This window comes from Indicator indicator, chromosome 9 (assembly GCF_027791375.1).
Source record: "Indicator indicator isolate 239-I01 chromosome 9, UM_Iind_1.1, whole genome shotgun sequence".
NCBI lineage: Eukaryota > Metazoa > Chordata > Aves > Piciformes > Indicatoridae > Indicator > Indicator indicator.
The window spans coordinates 14,979,272-15,001,345 of NC_072018.1; the positions used below are offsets into that span (position 1 = coordinate 14,979,272).

The 22,074-nt window shown below is 37.7% G+C and overlaps 1 protein-coding gene across 1 annotated transcript in view; it reads left to right on the plus strand.

The window, feature by feature from the left end:
* Positions 1–22,074, plus strand: part of MYOM2 (myomesin 2) — a 68,980-nt gene that overhangs the window by 12,425 nt on the left and 34,481 nt on the right. The window contains exons 6-16 of the mRNA XM_054383898.1: positions 699–787; positions 868–918; positions 1,188–1,352; positions 5,525–5,686; positions 7,773–7,914; positions 9,462–9,661; positions 10,800–10,853; positions 13,518–13,645; positions 16,536–16,719; positions 19,302–19,476; positions 20,769–20,890. Coding sequence (XP_054239873.1) covers positions 699–787; positions 868–918; positions 1,188–1,352; positions 5,525–5,686; positions 7,773–7,914; positions 9,462–9,661; positions 10,800–10,853; positions 13,518–13,645; positions 16,536–16,719; positions 19,302–19,476; positions 20,769–20,890 — 1,472 coding nt within the window. The remainder of the gene's footprint in view (positions 1–698; positions 788–867; positions 919–1,187; positions 1,353–5,524; positions 5,687–7,772; positions 7,915–9,461; positions 9,662–10,799; positions 10,854–13,517; positions 13,646–16,535; positions 16,720–19,301; positions 19,477–20,768; positions 20,891–22,074) is intronic.

A 22,074-nucleotide genomic window follows, 5' to 3' on the forward strand; every position in this document is an offset into this window, starting at 1 on the left:
ACGTCGAAGTTTGTACCTATATCTTAACACTTGGCCATATATTTGCTAAAGTAACTTCCTTTTCAAGGAAAGATGTAGTAAGTGAGACAATCCATAACTGGGTCCTATTATGCATGAAGTAACTTTTTTCCATGATTTTTCCTTATATTGTCCTTGCATAATAAATATCTTTTCTCACACATGCACAAAAATACATATCAAGACAAACCATTTATACCCATAAGCAATTTCAGACATTTTCCCTGGTTTTATGTGCTTTCCTTTGCCTAAGAGATTTGAGAGAGGCAAAAAAATGCCAGTATCTTCCTGGGGGGAATAGCCATAGAAGGAGGAATTTCTGTAAGTATCTCATGTAATTCTCTTCCATGTCTCTTTCTTAAAATATGTGGCAGAAGGGCAAGATGGATTAAGAAGGTTACATATAGAAAGAGAACAGCCAACCTGACATCCTCCAACAACCTGCTTTGATCACTCTCTAAAGGTCATTTACAGTTTGCTCAAGTTAATGCAGCCTGTGTGCTAAACTGTGATAAAACTTCAGTAAAAATCAGTACCAGCTTTCTGAATGTCTTTAATCGACATCTTGTACCGTGTGACACCAGTAAAGAGCTTTATACAAGTTCCTTGGTTTGTAATTTCAATCAGTAGAAGAATTTGTATTTCAGAGAATCATCTGTTTTCCTCTTTCTCCTTTCCAGAGCTGATTTTGATGATTCTGCTACCTATTCAGCAGTTGCAACAAATGTGCATGGACAGGCATCAACTAATTGTGCTGTGATTGTGAGAAGTAAGTCCTACTTCGTGATTAAAACAAGAAATAAATATGATGGTCATGTCATTGAATTTTTGTGGTATGTTCATTTGTAGGATTCAGAGAGGATGAAGAGCCTCATCCAGCTGGCATAATGCCCTTTCACTGTAAGCATTTTTTTTCTTATATAATTTATGCACTCTTATCAGAGTAATGTTTTACAGATGAGAAAATTGGATGCTTCCGTCTTTTGGCTTCACTTTCTAAGCATTCAGTTATAATAGGAGCTGTCCAGGTGCTTTGCTTCCCCATATACATTTCAAGATCAGCATACAGTGTAATAGAGAGATCCATTCCCTGTTCAGATTGGACAGTAATCTGTTGGTGCCAAGTATAATTTATTTACCTAAGAATGTTTTCATTTTCTCATGCACAGTGCCCCTGTCGTATGACATTTGCTTCACCCACATTGATGTCCAGTTTCTGGAGAAGTTTGGAGTCACCTTTGCAACTGAAGGTGAAACACTGACCCTGAAGTGTTCTATGTTGATCACCCCAGACCTGAAAAGACTACAACCTCGTGCTGAGTGGTACAGAGACGGTAAGTAAGTACATTGAATAAAAGCTACCTGGAAAATGCTGGAGGAAACACTGAAGGCACAGGTGCTGACATGCTTAGAACATGAGATTCTTGGGATTACATTTGGAATAGAGAAGATAAATATTTCTAGTTAGAATTTACAGACCTGCACTCTTTCACTTAAGTGACTTGGTCAAACTTTTCTTGACCACACACTTACAGCATCAGGAGGTAATCTCCTATGATCTAATAACACAATAGTTAGGATGTTCACTAACTAAGTGAAGATCCAAATTCAATCCCTAGGTCTGTCTGTGATTTAGAAGTGAATTCTGTAACTACTGAGCTGAAGGGTACTCACTGAGCAGTAAATTAACATTCAAAGTACTGGTGTGTGTAGGTATGGACCTTCACTCCCATCTTGCTCCAATATTTATTGTGAGGTTTATGTAAAAATCAATGTAAAGTATAGTTGAGAAATAATTCTAGGAGCCATGCCCAAAACACATACCTTTGCTCTTCTGTTTAAGTGCCATCCATGTTGGTAAGTTGTTTTTTTCTTGCATCTTTACTCAGTGGAAAAAATGCTAATCCAGGTGAATCAATATCAACATAAAATACTGAAAATAACATCACTGAAGCATATCACATATTCTGGTAGATGGCACACAGTCCCTACACAAGTAGTGTTTGTTCACCACACCAAAAAAAAAAAAAAGTATCAAAATAGAAAATTAACTACTTAAAGTTTAACAGATAGATGTTTATTGTTGGTATTTAGATCACTATTTTTTTTCCAACCACAATTTCTATGAATTCTAAACTAAATATTCTGCCTGAGGATTTAAGGAAAGCCTTGCTTATTTGTGAGTTGTGGGATCTTCTCCCAAAAGGACTATGTTTGAGAATGATGCACTCCCAAGGTTGCTGTTTGAACAGGTTCCAGTCAAGCTGGCAGAAATTCCCATACCTGGCAAAATGTAATGCAGAAACAGTAAGATTAATAAAGGAGTCAAGAAAATTCAAGGTTAGGAAGATCAGGCAAAGGATGCTTTTATTGCTGTTAGTTATGCCTTTTGATTTATGTGCGTCATAATTTTACACAGATTTACATTTTTCTCTCTGTGGATACTTCGTTGTGAATAGCCTAAAGTCTAAGGCTCAATCTTGAACCCAGATTCTGTTCCCATTGAAGTGTACAGGTATTTATATTCATTATAAATAATTGCTCACCTCACTCTGAGGTGAACCATGAATTTCGATTGTACCTTTATTTCATCTCCTATTTGGCCCAGTTTCTCAAGATGCCAAATCTCTGAAATGTTGGGTTTGGAATGGCAGTTACAACAATCTGCTGCTTTTCAAGAGATGCCTTCTGTTGCTCCACTTTTCATCCAATATGAATTTTTCTTGCATTGTGGATAGGTGACCAAAAGCTTATGGCCCTCACGGTTTAACCTATCATAATGCAAAGATAACTCCCTTTTGATATGTAACAATATTATACTCTTTGTTTTCTCCCTTATTTCATTTAAATTTACCTTTCCCGTGAAAACCTGAGATGAAAAATTGGTCTCTTTAAGGCTAATAGGCCTTTAGTAGTAATTCAGGTATGCTTTCACCCCATTATTCTACTTATCTTACAGGAAATAGGATGATGCAAACAAGCTTAGATTTGTCCTTTATTCCATGTAAATGGATCACAATATTTCCAAGAGGTTTACAGGTGTATCCACTGGCAGAACTTCTTCCCACACACAGTAGGAATTCATGCACTACATTATGTGCTACAGTTTTCTGTGTTGAGTCTCCTGAGAGCTGGAGGCACTGCAAAAATGTAAGCAAGGAGAAGGTTAATAAATTGTTCTACATCTTGTGCTTTAGGCGTTCTGGGGTTTTTGAGATGCAATACTTATTTCTACTCTTGTGTTAAGACAAACTGTATTTTTCCTAAAATTTTTCAGTTTGTGTTAACTGAATAACAACTAAAGCCCTGAGACTGATACGTACGATTTATTTCTAACAATTATACACAAGGGAAATATGTGTTTATCCAGCATTAATAAGCTTCACACAAGTGAACCTCACTAAGAATGTCTACTGGAGTCCCAGGGGCCTGTAAGTCAGCTGAATCAAATCCTCTAAAGTAGGTTGGGATTTGACAGACATGGTTATGATGTTTATAATACATGGCCACCTAGACAATTTCAGAAACTGAAAGAACTGAATCTAAATACCTCAGGAATGTATATCTAATCTGGATATGAATTCAGCTAGTAACAGAAGCTTTCAGTTACTGATATCTAATGTAATATAAACATTACAATGTTATATGCACCAGCATTCTACAGTCATTTATGTTGCAATCTAGAAGAAAATAATTGAACATAGAGGAGAAAATCATGAATACAGAATGTAGCTGAAACTTTTGCAGACCAAAATACATGATGAAAATAAACTTCAGTGTATAGTATATCCCTCTCTTTATATGACTTTTCAGCAGAGTAATGTTTTAGGGAAATTATCTCATGTACTGAAAACAGAATGTGAGTCTTGAGTCACACTGCCTCTGAGGGTTAGTCTCCTGCAGGATCATTCTTCAGTAAATTCTGGGAGAAGTGGCAGAATGTAGCACATGAATAGACTGGAAATTGGACTGCAGTACTGAGATCTTGTAACTGTAATATTATTGTGACAGAAGGTGCAGAAATACCTGTTCTCATCCAACTTCTGAATACATTTGTGGTCTTCAAAATTTACTCCTCCTTGGCTTGTCTAGAAAGTCATCCCTCCAGTCTGCATTAAAAAAGAGAGCTCCTGCTTCCTTCAGGAATCTAGTGGGTATTTGGACTTTTGTAAAGGAAAGTTTTTCTGCTTTTATGGAACACAACTACTTCCAGTTGTACCTTCTGGTCTCAGCTACACATAAAGGGTGGAAATGGATGACTCTGGTCTTAACAGACAATCCAGGCTTGCCTACAGTTTCTATATATTCAGACTAGAGTGTCTACCATTTCACTCAAGCTTGGAGTCTAAATAAGTGACCTGCTTTTCAGATGCTGGTCGCTCAGCCTTGCTTTTTCTTCAGGATTTTCCACAGGACTTCTGCATTGGTTAAAGTTTCTAGGTGAAGGCATTTTCTAATTTCATTTAAACTGCTTGATGTCTCTTTACACAAAGTCTCATTGCCTTTGTGACATGCGTGACAGAAAGGGAGCATGCAGATTTTCTAGGTGAGGATCTCATGGGAAGGAATGTGACTGAATTAACTTTGTATGCCTCTCAGAAAACAACTGTTTGCTTAGGTGAATAAGTAATTTACTGCTCTAAATTTTAGTAGTGTGTCTTTCACATGTTTTATCTGGCAGTGTGTCATTATATTACACCTTCTTATGCAATTCAGCTGATGAGAAATCTGATTCTTTTGCAATTGTCTGGTCCAAAGTGTATTTAAGCAACAGAATGATACACATTTGTAGATATCCAGCTCCTTTAAATACAGTTCTCCTGCATTAATTACAATAAGTTAGGGACTTAAAAAGTAATCCAATCAATTATTAAAAAGGGTGATAGGAGGTAGTCCCTTGACTAGCATAAAATATCCTGCTGAACTTTTTGCTCCATTTTCACTAAGCAATTGGATTAATTTGCATTAATCATGGGTCACCACCTCTCACCTGTGAGAGATTCAAATTTAATTTTATTCACTGCTCAGCAGGTATGCATTTAAGATTTAAATTTGGTATATATCTAAAGCAGTCTTCTGATTAAACTGAACTCTGGTCTTTAAACTTGGAGAAAGAAATCAAGTAATCTGACATTTGACCTGAACAGGTAGCAGCACGTATTAAAAATGAAACAAAGTTCCACCTTGCATTCATTATAGTATATGGCAGGCTTTAGCGTTATTGTTTCAAAATGTGGATATTTTTCTTTGTCAGTGTTGGAAAATTACAGTGATAGAAAATCTGTTGCTGGCACTGCATAGGGTAGTCTGAGACTTCATAATCTCTAAAATTCTCTATCAAATAAGTTTAGCTGCAGATTACTCTGAGTTCTCACAGCACCAAAGCACCATCACTGCATAAAGCTGGCATAAAGGTTAGTTTGTAGCCCTCATTAGCTCAGAGTTGCACCAGGGCTAGGTTGTTCTGGCCACCGTAGTGATGTGTTTGATGGAACTTCTCTTCCAGACGTGCTAATAAAGGACTCCAAGTGGACAAAGCTGTATTTTGCAGAAGGCCAAGCAGCTCTTTCCTTTACCCATCTGAACAAAGATGATGAAGGTTTATACACCCTGCGCATGGTTACAAGAGGTGGAGTGAGTGAATACAGTGCATACCTGTTTGTCAGAGGTAAACTTTTCATCTGTCTCGAGGGGAAATTAAAAAGAGCAGAAGAAATGTTAGTTTTATTAAACAACCTGTGGTAGTTTTAGGCTGTAGCTTTAAATATTTTTCACAGATCTTGAACAGAAAGTGGTAAAATGTAAATAAATCTCTGTTGGGTACAAAAAGGAAAACAATCCGTTGGAGAGATAACAAACATAAGTTAGTAATGAAAGCAATCTTTCTCTCTTCTTGCTTCTTTGGCTCTAGTTGTTGCTTCTCCTGGCTTTACTGACGTTGACTGCATTGCTTTTGTTGTGACTGGTATTAACAACAACTTCTTTTCTCTTTCTTTTGTCCCTTTTGTGTCCAACGGGTGTAAGGAGGGGAGTGGGGTGGGAGAAGCTAGCATCTCCCCTGGTTTTTGGCCAGGGGTGTTCTTGTGATGTTTGTCAGTTGTAAATACCTGTAAATATAATAAATACTGTATATTTTGTACATATTCATTGCATTTCATTGTATATTGTAGTTTTGCTTGTAAATTCAGCTTCATTTGCTTCCAGCTTGGCTAGTCTGGCAAATTTTATGTTGGAGGGAATTTTCAACCCTGCCACAATAACCCCATGAAGTAACTGCAGTAAAAAAGAAATTAATCCTTCTGGTATTTCATAGTAATTTGATTTATTTAGTAGTTTGCTAGGAAAAAAAAAAGTCAACTTACAGGAATGGGGAGCTTCCAGCAAAGCAGGCTTCTGAGGGTATTTTCTTGTGATGAAACAGCTTCATTCTTTCTTTGCTATCTCTTTCCTTGGTAGGAAAGAAACATCTTTGCATACTAGAAGTCATCATTGTGATGGTTTTAGATCTAAAGATTGATAACTGTTAATGAGCCTTGTTGGGTAGTCTTATATCCTGTGCCTGGTCTTAGGAAGAGGTATAGAAAAAAAACAAAACCAACCACCAAACAAAAGGAATTTGCCCACTATGATACCAGTCACAGTCATCTCAATAATCAGATAAAAGAAGCAAAGTTAGAAGTTAGCTCACTTATAAAAGGCAGTTTTCACAAGGGATGTGGTGAAAAAGAACTACATTTTCCTTCACATTTACATACACAACTCTCAATGAAGTGAGAGTGAGCTTCCACATGCACCTCTGAGCAGAACTTAGCTTTTGCTTATTTTCAACTTTCAGTGAAAAAAAAATCTGGCTGAGAAATTATCTCTTAATAACACTGGACAAGAGCTTTGGTGGCTAACTGGACTATGCTAACTGAAGCCGTTGGAACCATAGTAATTTTAAACCTTGTTCTTCTTGAAAATGTATTGGAACATATGTGTCTTGCAGAAGTGTCATCCAGACAGTTTGTGTGAAGTGGAGTTGCTGAGATCATTTACCTTACAGGACTTTTGCAGAGGCTGCATCAGCTTTTGCAATGCATCCTCAACAAGTCACTCTGTCACAATTTTCTAACTCTTTTTATTTCCCAAAGACCTTCTAAGAAAGAAATTACCCAGGTGAAAAAGTCCCACTAATACATAACAACTTTCCTAGAAGTTTTCTGCTGTAGTGATGGGTCAATTTTTAGGTACCTCTCTTCCATTTTATACTATGTTTGACCTCCTAACTTGCACAGGACTTGAGCTATGTCCTCTGGATTCTCTTAGGGTCCTCTGTTGGCCTTCAACTTGCCTTTTTAATTGTGGGCTGTGATCTGATACTGAGTACCAATATCAGCTCAAGATACTTGATTTATTTTCTTCGACTACCTGTTCTTTACTGAGTACCAGTTCTTTACTCTGATTAGTAAGCCCCTGAGACACAGCTTTCAGTGGGAAAGAGCATCAAAACCACATGGGGTAACTTGGCTTTTAATTGTGAAAAAGCCTAAACTGCTTTTCTGCTTTCGAAAGTACTACTGAACACTTTTATCTGTGTGGTATTATAGACATCATGGGCCTGATTTGGTTAATGTATTGAATTACTGTGTGATTAAATCTTTGGGCTTCCATTCATATACACGAATAGCACAGTGAACTGAAAATCTTCTCTTTTATCTTTATAATAGATTTCAGAGAAGTCAGACAAATCTGATTTATTTTTTGTGATCCAGATGCTGATGCACTGATCGCCGGAGCACCAGGGGCCCCCATGGATGTTAAATGCCATGATGCTAACAGAGACTATGTTATTGTTACCTGGAAACCACCAAACACAATCAATGAGAGCCCGGTCATTGGATATTTTGTTGACAAGTATGTAAACATTGGGCTGTGTTTTATTTTGTTCATTACTAAAAACATGTGTATAATGAAGAACGTAAATTACCATGATATCCTTCGGTATGTGAGTTCTTTTAGATATATTTTTACGGACTCAACACTGGAATTCAGTTGCCTACTGTTAAATTACTAGACTGTTCCCTGGCAAACTTTTAGCCTAGATGATCTAGTGCCTTCCTAAGTAATTCTGGGCATAGTCTAGGATTTAGCAATGGCCAGGGGCCATTCCCAATACACATTTTATCAAATGCTAAAAATGTTTAATAGTATAGATGTGGCCAAATCAGAGTATGAGCCTGGGTAATTTTTAATTATAGATGCCAGAATCCATGGACATCTTGAATCAGTCTCTAATCTGTATACTACAAAATCTGAATTCTAAGAGTTATTTTGTTATCTTTTTATTTCTGCCTTAACTGTGCTACATCAGAAGCCCATGGCATGGGCTTCTGGGAGCCTGGTAGTTTATATCAGGATGGTAATCCTCTCTCCTCCTTTCTCCTTTGCACTTTGCTGGGGTTTCACCTCAATGCAGGCAGCTGGGGAACAGGGGCTCCAAGTGCTGTTTTTGTCATGTCTCTTCATCTAAAACACGTGCTTGTTGCTTGTAGCCAGAGCAAAACATCCGATCCTTAGTGTCTGAAACTGCTAGTCAGCAAAAACATTACCAAAATGTATATTGCTCTACATTTAAAGCAACATTTGCAACTCATTGCTGTTTGCTACCCTGTAATCTGGTGTAGTTGAGTAAGAACTGTCTAGTAATTGGTGGAAAATGTTGATTTATGAGTGGGAGTCAGTATGAATAAATTACCTTACGCCCTGAGGGCTCTACTGTTTGTATCCAATTTGTGGAGTGCATAGATCATGAGACTATTTCACCTCTTTTGTGTATAAACTGCTCAGCTAGTGCTTTTGACATTTTGCTTGGATTACTGCAGTGCCAAGGATCATGACCCTATTTTTCCTGGTACTGTCAAGGCAAAAGACAATCTTCTCCACAAAAGTTTGTAGTAGTAGGACACAAACCAAATATGTACATACAAAGAAGCCAGTATGAGGACATTACTATGCTTCTTGATGACTCCTACACTCTGTGTCCCAACCATTGTTGGAGGGAAAAATGCAAAGATGCTTGCTTTAAAATATAAGGAAGCAATAGAAAATATTAGGTGAATGTTGCAATTTCAGCATAGTCTGTGGAGATGCATGTTGAAAACTGAATAAGTAGTTCTTCAGAAAACAAGGAAGAAAACGAAATGAAAGCTAAGAGAGTTGAAAAGGTCAAAAATCATGCAAGAAAAATGACCTTTGCAGTTGCAGTATGAATAAATATGAATTAAAAGGGAACTGGTTGTCTGATCAAAGGAAAGAGTGTATAAAATGGCTTTTGTTAGAGAGGGGTATGGTTTAATTCCTCAGCTTGGAGAGGATGACTTCTGTGATTCTGACTTGATGCGTACCAGATGATATATATTTATTAGGTTATACTGATAAATACTGTCTTCTGCCACTCCAAGATGTGAAGTAGGTTTGGAAAACTGGGTCCAGTGCAATGATGCTCCTGTGAAAATCTGCAAGTATCCTGTGACTGGTCTGCAGGAGGGACGGTCTTACATATTCCGTGTAAGAGCCGTGAACAGCGCTGGCATTAGCAGGCCTTCCAGAGTCTCTGAACCAGTTGCAGCTCTTGACCCTGCTGATCTGGAGAGAACACAAAGTAGGTTATTCAAGGCTGAAGAGATGTTGAATATTTGATTTAAAAAAAAAAAAAAAAGGTCTTTATTGTGTAGGTAATGTAAGGAGAAGAGTTTGCTTCTTCCTTTGACTGAATATCTCACCAATTTCAAGGTGGGGGATGTAGTTGGAATGACAAGGTTCATACAGACGATTTGACAGGACCTGGGAACTCTCTTTGCTATGGCTGATTTTGCTTAGCCTTGAACATAGACAGTCATTATTACAGAGAACAATGTTTTCAGAAGAGTTAGCCCTAGAAGCTTGTGTCATTTTTACTGGGAGATGGGCCCTCAGATTCTGTAAACTTCCATGTGTGTTGGTAGCAACTTTTGAAAAAGCTATTGCATGCCTGTTTCAGTTAAAAAAAACAACCAACCAAAAACCACGTGTCAATTCACTATCTTACACGCTCTCGTATTTATCCATGTCTTTTTCTCCAAGTGAAGTGCTAGTAGTGTCACAAAGTCCCCGTGGTGCAGGCTGAGGGGTCTCTGATATAGTGACAGAAGGAAGAAGCCAACCTATCTAATGTACAAGCTCTTTCTGAAACCTGGTCTTCTGCTGAAGGCCACTGCAAACTGCAGAGAAACCTTATGAGAGCTTCTCCCTGAACAGAGTAAGGAGGCTTTCCATGGGGAGTACTCTAACTGATCTAGCCCTGTCCTAAAGCCATGTAGAGAGTCCATATATTGTGTACTTGCACATTTTCTGTTTAGTGTGTTCCTTTTACTCACAGGAGAATTAAACTTGTTATAAAGACTGCAGACTGGCCCAATTTTGCTTCTAAGTCTAAGCTGAATATGCTGTTTCCATCAGCTTTATGGTTAATTCCTATAACAAAATTTCTGCCACATTATTGAATCCATCTCCCGTGACTCTAATTCTTGCTTTTTTTAGCATATCTTTAAATAGTCCTGTCTTATCATACTCTATTTTCCTATGAAAGGGAATGAACCAGTGTACGACTTTGAGTTTTCTCCATCTGGGGAAAGATTTAATAACAAGTTTATAGAAATGAAGGTATGTGGGTTTTTGAAACAGGTGATGAGTAATGATTTGCAATGTTTGTAAATAGACTAAACCAATTCAAGAATCTAACTGAATATTTTGATTAACAGCTATTCATATGGATGAAGGGCGAAAGATTGTGATCAGGAAGGATGACCTTGAAGGTAGGTAGCATTTCTATGATTTCATTCTATCTGTTTATATTCCAGGAATATAGCATTGTAATTAGAAACACAGTTTGAGAAGGAACCTAATATGGAAACTTCATACTAATAAATAAAGATATACTGCCTTGCAAGGCTGAGAGAACAGGAGTAAAAGGTGGGGTGTAGAAGGTCAGAGAACATAGCACTAACAGCACTACTTCCATTACGTCAGAATCACGTTATAGGATCAGAATACAAATGTATTTTGTCTCTTACTTGTTTGGCTTCACAAAATGCACTTTGCTCTCAGGGTTTCCTAAGAATTATCAGAAGCATCAAATGGTTACTCTGGCATAAGCATGAATAATTCTTTTTGGATTTCTGTTACTTCAATGTGTGTATTTTATAAAGGAGTATGAAAATCCAAATGCCATTGTTTATATAGATCGTTACTTTTATCTGTAAGGTTGGAGACCATTTCTGAATGATCTCATAGATCGTAAATGGATTTCCTTTTTTGCACCAGATGACCTTCCATTCTGGGAGAGCAGACTGTACTATCATAGGATCATAAAAACATAGAATTGTTTTGGTTGGAAAAGACCTCTAAGATCATCAAATCCAACTATCAACCCGAGACCAGCAGGCCCACTAAACCATGTCCTGATCTGCTATGTCTACATGTTTCATGTGACTCCACCACTTCCCTAGGCATGTTCCAATGCCTGACCTCTCTTTCAGTAAAGAAATTTTTTCCTAAATTTCAATCTAAAATTGTCCTGGAGCAATTTGAGACCATTTCCTCCTGTAATATTTTTTAGTCACTTGAGAGAATAGACCAACACCCACCTCATTACAACCTCCTTTCAGGAAGTTCTAGAGATCAACAAGGTCTCCCCTCAGCCTCTTCTTCTCCAGACTGAATAACCTCATTTCCGTCAGCCCCTCCTCACACCACCAGTTCTCCAGACCCTTCACCAGCTTCATTGCCCTTCTCTGGGCATGCTCCAGCACCTCAATGCTCTCTTATAGTGAGGGGCCCAAAAGAGAACACAGTATTTGAGGTGCAGTCTTGCCAGTGCTGAATTATATCATGATAGGTTGTTATAAATTATGCCAGCTTTGGGCTGTCCAAGGACCTAGGAAAACATGTTGAGTTTCAGTTATGTGAAATCTGCTGGAAATCTTTTGACTTTATGCATGTGTGAAGGATTAGAGACTATAGCCTGGAATGAGTTGTCCAGGGAGGTGGTAGGGGCCCCATCCCTGGAGGTGTTTAAGGCCAGGCTGGATGAGGTGTCCCTGCCCATGGCAGGGGGGTTGGAACTAGATGATCCTTGTGGTCCCTTCCAACCCTGACTGATTCTGTGATTCTATGATTATTGTAATTTTCTGTAATTTTGTTAGCAGTTTTGTCTTGAACTCGGTGGATTCATGTGCCTTTCTTAAAGAAAAAGTGTATTTGCAGGAAATTCAATGGAGAAAGCACTAAGAGAAAATAAATTTCCTTTGGATATGCCAGTTTTCTTCAATTAAATCTGAATTTGATTGTGAAGTGTATATGACGGAATAACTTCAGTGTGCATTTTGATCATGGTTGGCCGTACAGATGTTTATAAACTGTTAAAACATCATTTTCAGGAGTTAAAGAATATTATAGAAACATTTGGTTGTTTTTTTTTTTTTTTTAATTGTGAAATCCTGAGCATTTAGAGGATATATGCTCCTTGATAACCTGAGAAGTGGCAAAATATACCTTAAAAGAACAAAACTTTTTGTTTTCTCCATTCTCTATATGTACATATCTGTTGAGTTACTATTTCTGACCTATTACCAAGTGGAAGCTTGTTCAGAGCTGTGTAGCTATGCCTGCAGTGCTCCATCATAGGTTCAAGCTTCTCTTATCTGGAGCTGCTTTACACCATTGTACTTCCTCAGACAGTGAAACCAGCTTCTTTTCACGCTGTAGTAAGTAAGTGTGATCTCAGAGGACCGTGTTGAATTCCTCCAGCTTGGCCCAGGGTATGCAGGTACCACCTCACGTTTCTGGTGACTCTGTAGAGTGAGTGGAGAGAGGGATTTGTTCAGGTCACAACAACTGGTGGAGTCACCAGAGGGCTGGTGACATATTTTTGTCTCTGATCAACAGTTTTTAGAAGTGTTTTAGGCTCTATAGCTGGTAATACCATCACGCTACAGGATACATTGTTAACAAGTTCTGGGTGGTTTTTTTAATGTATTTCTTTTCTGCCCTAAGTTGATTTTCTCCTTACTCTACTTTCTTTTCACATATCGCCTTCTAATCTAATTTATCATAATAACCGAGATCTGTTTTGTCTTTGATCAAAAAATATCTGTTTGAATGTAATGAGCAGGTTTTTTTCCCTGTGGCATTCTGCCTAGCAGATAGAAGTAATTCAAAAGTGAAGGAAGTGTGAAAATGCACAGATTTTCTGGGGGTGTGTTTAACTTTTATTGAAAAAAATAACAAGCTTTCAATAATGATCCTTAATTTCTCACAGTGTAGTTGAAGGGAGCAAGAGAACTGCACATATGATCTCATAACTCCTAATAGCTGAGTGCTGCACAGCAGGACGGAAGTTCAGAAAGATGAGCTGTAGCATGAGTGCTGACCCAGGAGTTAATCTGTTGAACACTTTGCTATGTTTATTCCTCTTCCAGGACATGTTCAGATTCCAGGTCCTCCCACCAATGTACACGCTTCAGAAATCAGTAAAACATATGTTGTACTCAGCTGGGATCCACCTGTTCCCCGTGGCAGGGAGCCACTGACGTATTTCATTGAGAAGGTACCGTACTGTACAGTGGCATTCATTGCTGTGTGCAATTACCTTCAATCCATTTTTAGAGCTACAGAATGAACAATAAAACTAACACTTTCTGAGCTCTTGTAGGATTTGGTAATGGGATGTTAGAGAAGCATGGACAGTCAACTGTCTTATTACGTGATTTAATGAGCACTGAATTTCAAAGCCTTGGGAAAAGGATGCCCCTCTGCTATTTGCTTACTGCTCTCTGAAATAAGAACAAACTACATGTGTAAAGGAGTAGTTTAATGGGAAAGAAACATCTTAAGATTTTGCAGTCATACAGGCAAGACTGGCAGTCTGGAGCCTGCCTGTAAGAGAAGTTTCTGGTATTCCTGCAGCAAAGCAAGGAGTAATGAGTGTCTCATAATGTCAACCTCATTTTTCTTTTTGCAGGCACCCTCTGCTATATTCTGACATTTCCGATCTATTCCCTGTAAGGTGAGAGGAGAGGCAGATGTCTGTTTCAGGTTCACTGCTCTCTGGTAGTCTCCATGACTGCCTTCCTCTTCCCTTTGACTTGATAGGGGACTTCAGTGATCCCAGTAGGAGAGGTTTCTTCTCACATCTAAGCTAAGATAGCTACTTAGATACATCGATGTCTGAGACAGTTTCCTAAATTAAGTATGTTGGATTGCAGCCAGAGGTCATAATCTTTCCTCCTTGCTTGAAACTTTACTCAGTAAGTAAATTGGGCTTCACACCTGACCTCTAAAACTCTACCATGCCAAGCTATACTTAGTTTTTATGAATTATGCCTCTAGCATAGGCCCCCTCTTCATGACCCACAAAACACTAAACTGTCCATAAACCAGCCACATATTCAATTTGTGTCTTGAATATTGTGACAGATTTTTTCCAGTGCATTTTCTTTTTCTTCTTATGTCTGTTCATTACATTCCTCCAAAGTTAAATTTCCAACCAACCATTTTGTCCACATGATTCCGCTTTTTGCAGCCCCCATCTTGTCTTTTATTTCTTAGTCACATCAAAATTTCCACTTCAAAAGACCTTTATAACCCATCTCTACATTATTTCTCATCTACTACCTGCTGGATGTTGGACCAATAGGTGTAAAGTTACTGGTTAACATTTCCAGCAAGCACATCCATTTCACAAACTCCACCACCTTTCACATTCTAAAGAAGTAATGAAAATCTCCATAGCAATAAGCATCTAGTTTTCTTTCTATATAGTAGAATAATGTGACTTCCTTATACTTATTCCCAGTTGCATACATCTGCTTTTATCTATAAGATATATCAGCATGCTGAAGTAAAGATTTTGAACCAGCTCTAAGCATGAAAATTCCTTGTTCTTCCCAGAATAGGCAGAAATAGCCTAGATAAAATCTCATCTGTATATTTCCATTGAGTGGACACCTACAATTGGATAGTTGAATTTCTCTCTTAAGTATGACTTGAAAAAATATACTTACCTGCTTGTTTTTCAGATATAGCTTTATACAGCTCAAGAAACAGTATAGAGCAATGACAATGATGAACAAACAAGTCTTAATTAAATGCCAAACTTCCTAAAGGAAAGTGAGAATGAGGAATAAAAGGTTATTATTAGAAAAATCCCAAAAGTTCGTTATACTAATTAATACCCAAATCTAGAATCTTTTTGCATATAAATAACTCATATATGAATGCTTGATTTTTACTTCCCATAGTCATCTGTTAATTTAAAAAAGCACATTTTCTAATTCATTTCAAATAAATTGAAGTCGTGAAGGATAAAATGCATTTTGGAAGGCATCAAGCAACACAAAATGGAAAAAAGTTCTCTACACTGTAGAATAAATTGTAATGTTGATTCTTTCCTCTGTGACAATAAAATGCAACAATTAATGTTTTCCATACCAGAAGGTAAAATATGTGGCAAAATTATGTTTATTTCATGTTTTTCATCTTTTTTATTATGAAAAAAATAGATTTTTTTTTTGATAACACTAGGCAAGTTCAGCATTTATGAAAAGATTTTGATGTATGGGCTCTACCTGTTTATATTGTTATTACTTATCTAAAGCAGACCTCATTATATACAGGTTATTTTCCAAGCACCCAAGAACCACTGCTTCTTCTCTAAGAAGTTCACAATCTACTGAGTTTTGCTCCGAGTATTTCTGTTTCAAAATGTAATATACAATTAATCTGTATGCACCTTTCTGTGTTTGAAGGGATTTTTTTTAAAGCTGTTTACTTGTCACTTAGGTTTTTCTAAAATTGCTGCAAAATTCCATGACTAAATTTTTGGGTTTGGTCAACGGTTTATCTGTGAACCTAACAAACAGCAGAACTCTCTCAGACTGCTGGTTTGCTGGCTCTCTTCCATGTAGAGTTGTGATGATTAGCTCAGCTGCTCTATTGAGACTATTCAGAAGTAATTATTTCATTTGATGAAAGCTGTGGGAGATATGACCTTATTCAACAGAATACGTAAAGTAGTGAGTCAAGTAACATCGCCCTACCTACTTTTCTGCAAAGTTTGGATTCGGACTTGTTTGCTTCATGACAAACCTTTGTGTGCTCAAGGGAGCTTTGCAGGACATGAGGGTAATTCTTTTGGGACCAGTCACAGCTGACAATCATGGCCCTAACTGAAGGCTAGCTGTATGTACAGGTGTGAATACACCTGAATTGAAATGTAGACAGGTAGGGAGACAATGAGGTATTAGAGTTTTTTGTAGAGTAATGAAATGCAGGAGCTATGTGAATTTGCACATGTTAAAGAGAGGCTTTTCAGAGCGGTCCTTCTCTTGTAGCTCTTAAATAAATTCATAGCAGGATACAACAATGCAACATGTTCATTTTTTTGACAGTTCACAGAAGTGATTCACAGATTTTTTTTTTTTTTTTTTCTTTTGTAGTCTGTGGTTGGCAGTGGAAGTTGGCAAAGAGTCAATGCTCAGGTTGCGGTAAAATCTCCTCGCTATGGAGTGTTTGACCTTGCAGAAGGAAAATCATATGTTTTCCGAGTCTTGTCAGCAAACAAGCATGGAATCAGCGATCCATCTGAAATCACAGAACCTATTGAACCACGAGATACCGTTGGTAAGGCATTAATATTAAATACAATTGATATTTTACAAAATGGAAATAAACAACTCTCAGTTTAATTACACTACTGTAATTACAGTAGTAGTAATCGAATTGATTTGTATTCAGTACTATGAAGGAGTTAAAGACCAAGAGGTTAAATTTTAGAAAAAAAGTAAAATTTTCCTAATGATCGTGTCCTTGCTGAGACAAATAATTACTAAAAAGTTAAATTAATTTTAGTTATTTATTCTTTAGAGTGCTCTGTTAATGGAACTTGTCAGAAATAGGACAGTACAGGCTAATCTGTAACTTAGATAATTATATTATCTGGCTCAGGTAATTATATACTACTGAATTCCCTATAGTTTCAGCTAGATAAGGTAGCCTTTCCTTCATTTTTTAGTATTCTAAGTTGAAAACTACAGCTGGTACAGAACTCCTGTGGTATGCAGATGAACAGATTTCAGGGACGTGGGAAGATACATCTCCATATTTAGCGGTAACTTTCCAAATGAAAATTAAGTGTTTTTATCACTTAATGAAGATGAAGGGCCACATTCAAAAACGCAAGTGTAAACTTAGGAAGTAAACCAAATACTGGTTTTGCAGTTTTGCAGATGTCACATATAACAGCCTCATGTATTGACAGCTATCACCTGAAGAGCGTATTTGTGGGAAATAAAAAATATTTACAGTATCTGATATACCATAGTTTGCCATAATTTTAAAAACCAGAATCGAACACCTTTAGCTTGATCGGTAACTACACACGGTGAAATGGATTTGATGTCTCATTAACGCACATATTTAAACTAGTCAACATTTCCCAAGGTAGAGAAGAAAAATACTGCATTTATTTCACTTAGTACAGAAAATAGTCCATTCCTTAGGGTTTAATGCAAGATTTCTGAATGAGTTGTAGCTAAAGCAGAAAGCAGAAGATGCTGTTTTAAAGAGAAACTGCATGAGTATTTTCAGAGATGAAGTTTACTACCTGAGCTAAAATGCATTAGACACACATGAATCTTTTTAGTGGCCTACATATAGCACCATTTGACTATCCTGAGAGTAGCTGAGACAACTTCATGGGGATGGCAGTCATAACACAGGAATTATGCCTAGCTTTCTCTCTTGAGCAGAAAATAGAGGTCTGATGGGGTATCCTATTCCTAGGCTATCCAAAATGACAATTAATACACCATTGAATTGAGTGACAAAAGAGAATTCAGGTTGAGATTAACATCTTAAAGTAGGGGTAAGGACAATGTCCACTCTTTACTGGATGTGGAAGGGAATATAGTAACAAAAGATGAGGAAAAGGCAGAGGTACTTAACGCTTTCTTTGCTTCAATTTTCAATAGTAGGATAGGTTGTCTTCAGGACAGCTGGCCTCCTGAGCTTGCAGGTGGAGACAGGGAGCAGTATAGTCCCCCTGTAATCCAGGAGGAAGCAGACCAGCTGAGCCACTGGGATCCCCACAAGTCTGTGGGACTGGATGGGATCCATTCTAGGGTAATAAGAGAACTGGCAGAGCTTGCCAAGCCACTCTCCATCATTTTTCAACAGTCCTGGTTCATTGGGGAGGTCCCAGATGACTGGAAGCTGGCCAGTGTGATGCCCATCCACAAGAAGGGCCAGGTGGAGGAGCCAGGGAATTAACAGGCTTGTTAGCCTGACCTCACTGCCAGGCAAGATTATGGAACAGGTCATCTTGGTTCCAGTTCTGGCCACTTTAGTCTAGGGGGATGGATATAGAAAACTGGAGAGTTTCACTGGATGGCAACCAAGACAGCCAGGAGACTGAAAGCTGTGATCCATGATAGGAGGTGGAGGTAGCTGGGTTTGCTTAGTTTGGTGACTCGCAGAGATGAGGGTGCCAAACTAGTCTGAGCAATGCCAGATGACAAAAAAAAAATCCAGTTTAGTGTTGGTGATAATCCTACTCTGAGTGATAGGTTTAACTAGATGATCTTCAGAGATCCCTTAGAACTGATATGTTTCTGTGAAATCTATCTAAGTTTAGTTGGACACTTAGCACTTAAACATTTTCTTTAAGTTGTCCTGAAAAGTTGGTCTTTTCTGAATTGAGGTTGTCCTTAACTGACTGGAAGGTAGTGTTTCTTAATACTTGTGATATCATACCTCTACAGCTTACTTGTATTTCTTACTAATGCAATAGTGCTAAGGGGGTATAAGCTATGCATAAATCTCTTATTGAAGAGAAAACATTTGAGGGAGAACTTTTGGGAAATTTTATCAACACTGATACTTGAAAATATGTTCTCCTCTTACACACTCCTCAAAGGATCTATATAAAATCAGACAAGTGGTGAGTTTCACAGCTTAGACTAAGTTTACTCAAAGTAAACAAATAGAAAAATAAATATATTTATGTAGCTCATATATATAGGCATCCAAACTTATAGTGAAACAAATATATTAAAATATATATCATATAGCAACATTAACATTGTAGGAGAAGTCACAGCTGTAGTGACTAAATACAAAAAAAAGTATGGAATATTGCATCTATGTTGGCTTACTCATATTTTTATGTATTTTATAGCAGTATATGTTTTCTCTCTTTTTCTTAGTTGTCCCATCTGCACCTGGTCGGGTTGTGGCCACAAGGAATACAAAAACATCCGTTGTAGTTCAGTGGGATAAACCGAAACAGGAAGAGGCTTTATATGGCTACTACATTGATTATTCCGTGGTGGGATCCAATCACTGGGAAGCTTGTAACCATAAACCCATTAAATATAACAGGTATTGACAATACTTCTGTATTTTTAGGGAGGTTTGAAAACTGCAAGACTGTGTTATGTCAATTTATGTGCCAAAAACCGTTACTGTCATAGAATGTAGATGTTAAATATAAAGAAAAGCAATCTGCAGATTCTCAGACTAAGCTATGCAGATTGCAGGGCAGATCTTCTTTCTCTTTCCCTTCTTATCTCTGCAAGGAAGATTCCATGACTTTGAGTTGTAGAAGCATCTTCTACAGACATAATTCTGTGTGTCTTGGACATGAGTAAGCATAAAATAAGTGCCTTAAAGTGTGAATTATGTTATGGGGTAAACAGACTGATGCACATGGGGAAGGATATAAGGAGGAGGGGGAACTCAGAAGCTTTCCCATGGTCCACGGACATCAGGGCAAAAACGCAAGTTATATCTGCTATAAGCATCGTAGGGAAAGTGCTTTGGCTGTTGACACTACTGTGCAGGAAATCCTATCCCAGAAACATGAGGGCTCCCTCACCTGCTACATCTCTGGAAAAAAGACAGCAGCTCCTGTTTCTGGTTCCCTTCTCAAAACACTAGACCTGTCTGCATTTCTGATGATTTCTAATCACTCCTGAAAATATATTTCATTATGTGGCTCTTCAAGTAAGTGCCTTTGTGACAATCATGCTTAATTCTGTTGTAATCTCTCACCCAGTGCAAAGTGTAGACATGTAATTTAGATTTTCCTGTGAGTATATGACAAGCACATCATGTTGTTTAATATATTTTGTCAGTTATTGATTTTTAAGTGACTTTGTATTTTTCTGAATCTTTTCATCAAGGAAATTGATCAAAGAAAAAAGTAGAGACTACTTCTTGGTCAAAAGAATTTAGAGAGCACAAAAAAGAAGAAAAAACCCAATTCATTTGTCATATGTCAACACAGGGTAGTTCTGACTAGTCTATCTGCTATAATAATTACCTGCAATTCCAAATCAAAACTAAAAAGCTATTTTTGATAGTGACTATGAAAGTACAATTAAAAAATTTTCCTAGACTAGTTCAGAATTTAGCAAGTTTAAGGAACTATACTGACTTATTTCAGTCTACCTGGTAGATCAGCACTAGCAGTTTGACAAGTACTGTGACCTTTGTTTCAGTGTCCTATGCAATTGTACTGCACTACATCATATTGTTGTATTATGATTTCTCTCTTGGAATTATTTTTCTTTGTGGAGCACTCATGAAGCTGAAGTTTTCTTACTGTTGCCAAGAACAGAATGGTTCCTCTAAAATATGTACTAATACACGATGCTGTTTTCTTAACCCAGGTTTGTTGTTCATGGTTTGGAAACTGGAGAGCAGTACATCTTCCGTGTGAAAGCTGTGAATGCTGTAGGATTCAGTGAAAACTCACAGGAGTCAGAGGCTATAACAGTACAGGCAGCCCTTAGTAAGTGTGATTCTATGCAAGTCGACTTCTTTTCTTGAATGAATTACACAGTTTTAGCAAACAACTGCTTTGGTCTCATTTACTGCAGCAGTACCTTTTCCAGCCCTTCAGTGCTGTCTATGCTCTGGCACGTGGCTGTTCTAGAGAAAAGTCATTGAAATATTGAGTCAGATTCTATGACCAGGTTGCCTTCTGCTCTGTGGCTCCAAGAAAGAAACTGTAAATCTTCATTAAGTTAGACAAGGAGCTTCTGGGTGATCTGAAGTAGTGCAAACCAACTCAGCACAAAACAGGAAACTAAATTATTGTGCAGCTGAACCAAACAGAAAATTCCCTTTGTTTACTCCAGGTTGGAGCACAATGTACCTCCTTCGGTAGGTAACTGGAAAACAAAATCTCAGCACGAGAACAATCCATTGTGCAAACTTCAGTGGGAATGATACATTCTGAGTGAAAAGCTGGATAATTATTTAGAACAGAAAATACACAGATCTGGGCTGCTATGGTCCAGTTTTCCTTTCTGCATAGTTTCAATTTCACACTGAAAAAACTTAAATGCAACACTTTCCCCCCACTTGAATGGCCTCCGCCTGTGGGAGATGATCACTGATAGACATACTTGTCAGAAATAATGTCTGTAAAAGCTTCATAAATCAAAATGGCTATTAGAAGATAAATTTAGATGAGATGTGATTGACAAACTTACTCTATTTGTTTTATTTTTTTTAGGATGAAGTGTGTGTCATATCTATCACCCTTATATCATAAATGCACCTGCACTTTTGATTTTTGTCACTGTGTTTTCAAGATGAGAGTTGTATGGAGTATGTCACAAACACAGAGCACATGTATCATACACACAGTTAATGGGATCTGGAAGGCTTGTGTCCGTTTTGGTAGCCTTAACAGGAATTTAGCAGGACTGCTTATGGGTGACTTACATTAGCATGGATAGTGTTATTTTAAGGGCATTTATAGGAGTTTGGTGTGGTCGTTCATATGTACCAAGAAGTGGTAATAATTGAAAAGGCCATTCTTTATGGCTTTCTGGGTATAACTACATTTGAAAAAAAGAACAGAAGGCCAGATCTGCTGATTTCTACCTGTTTTCATGGTAATCAGTACTACAACTACAGGATCAGGGGCTGTATTAAGGGCTTCTGCTAACGTATTCTCTTCTAAAA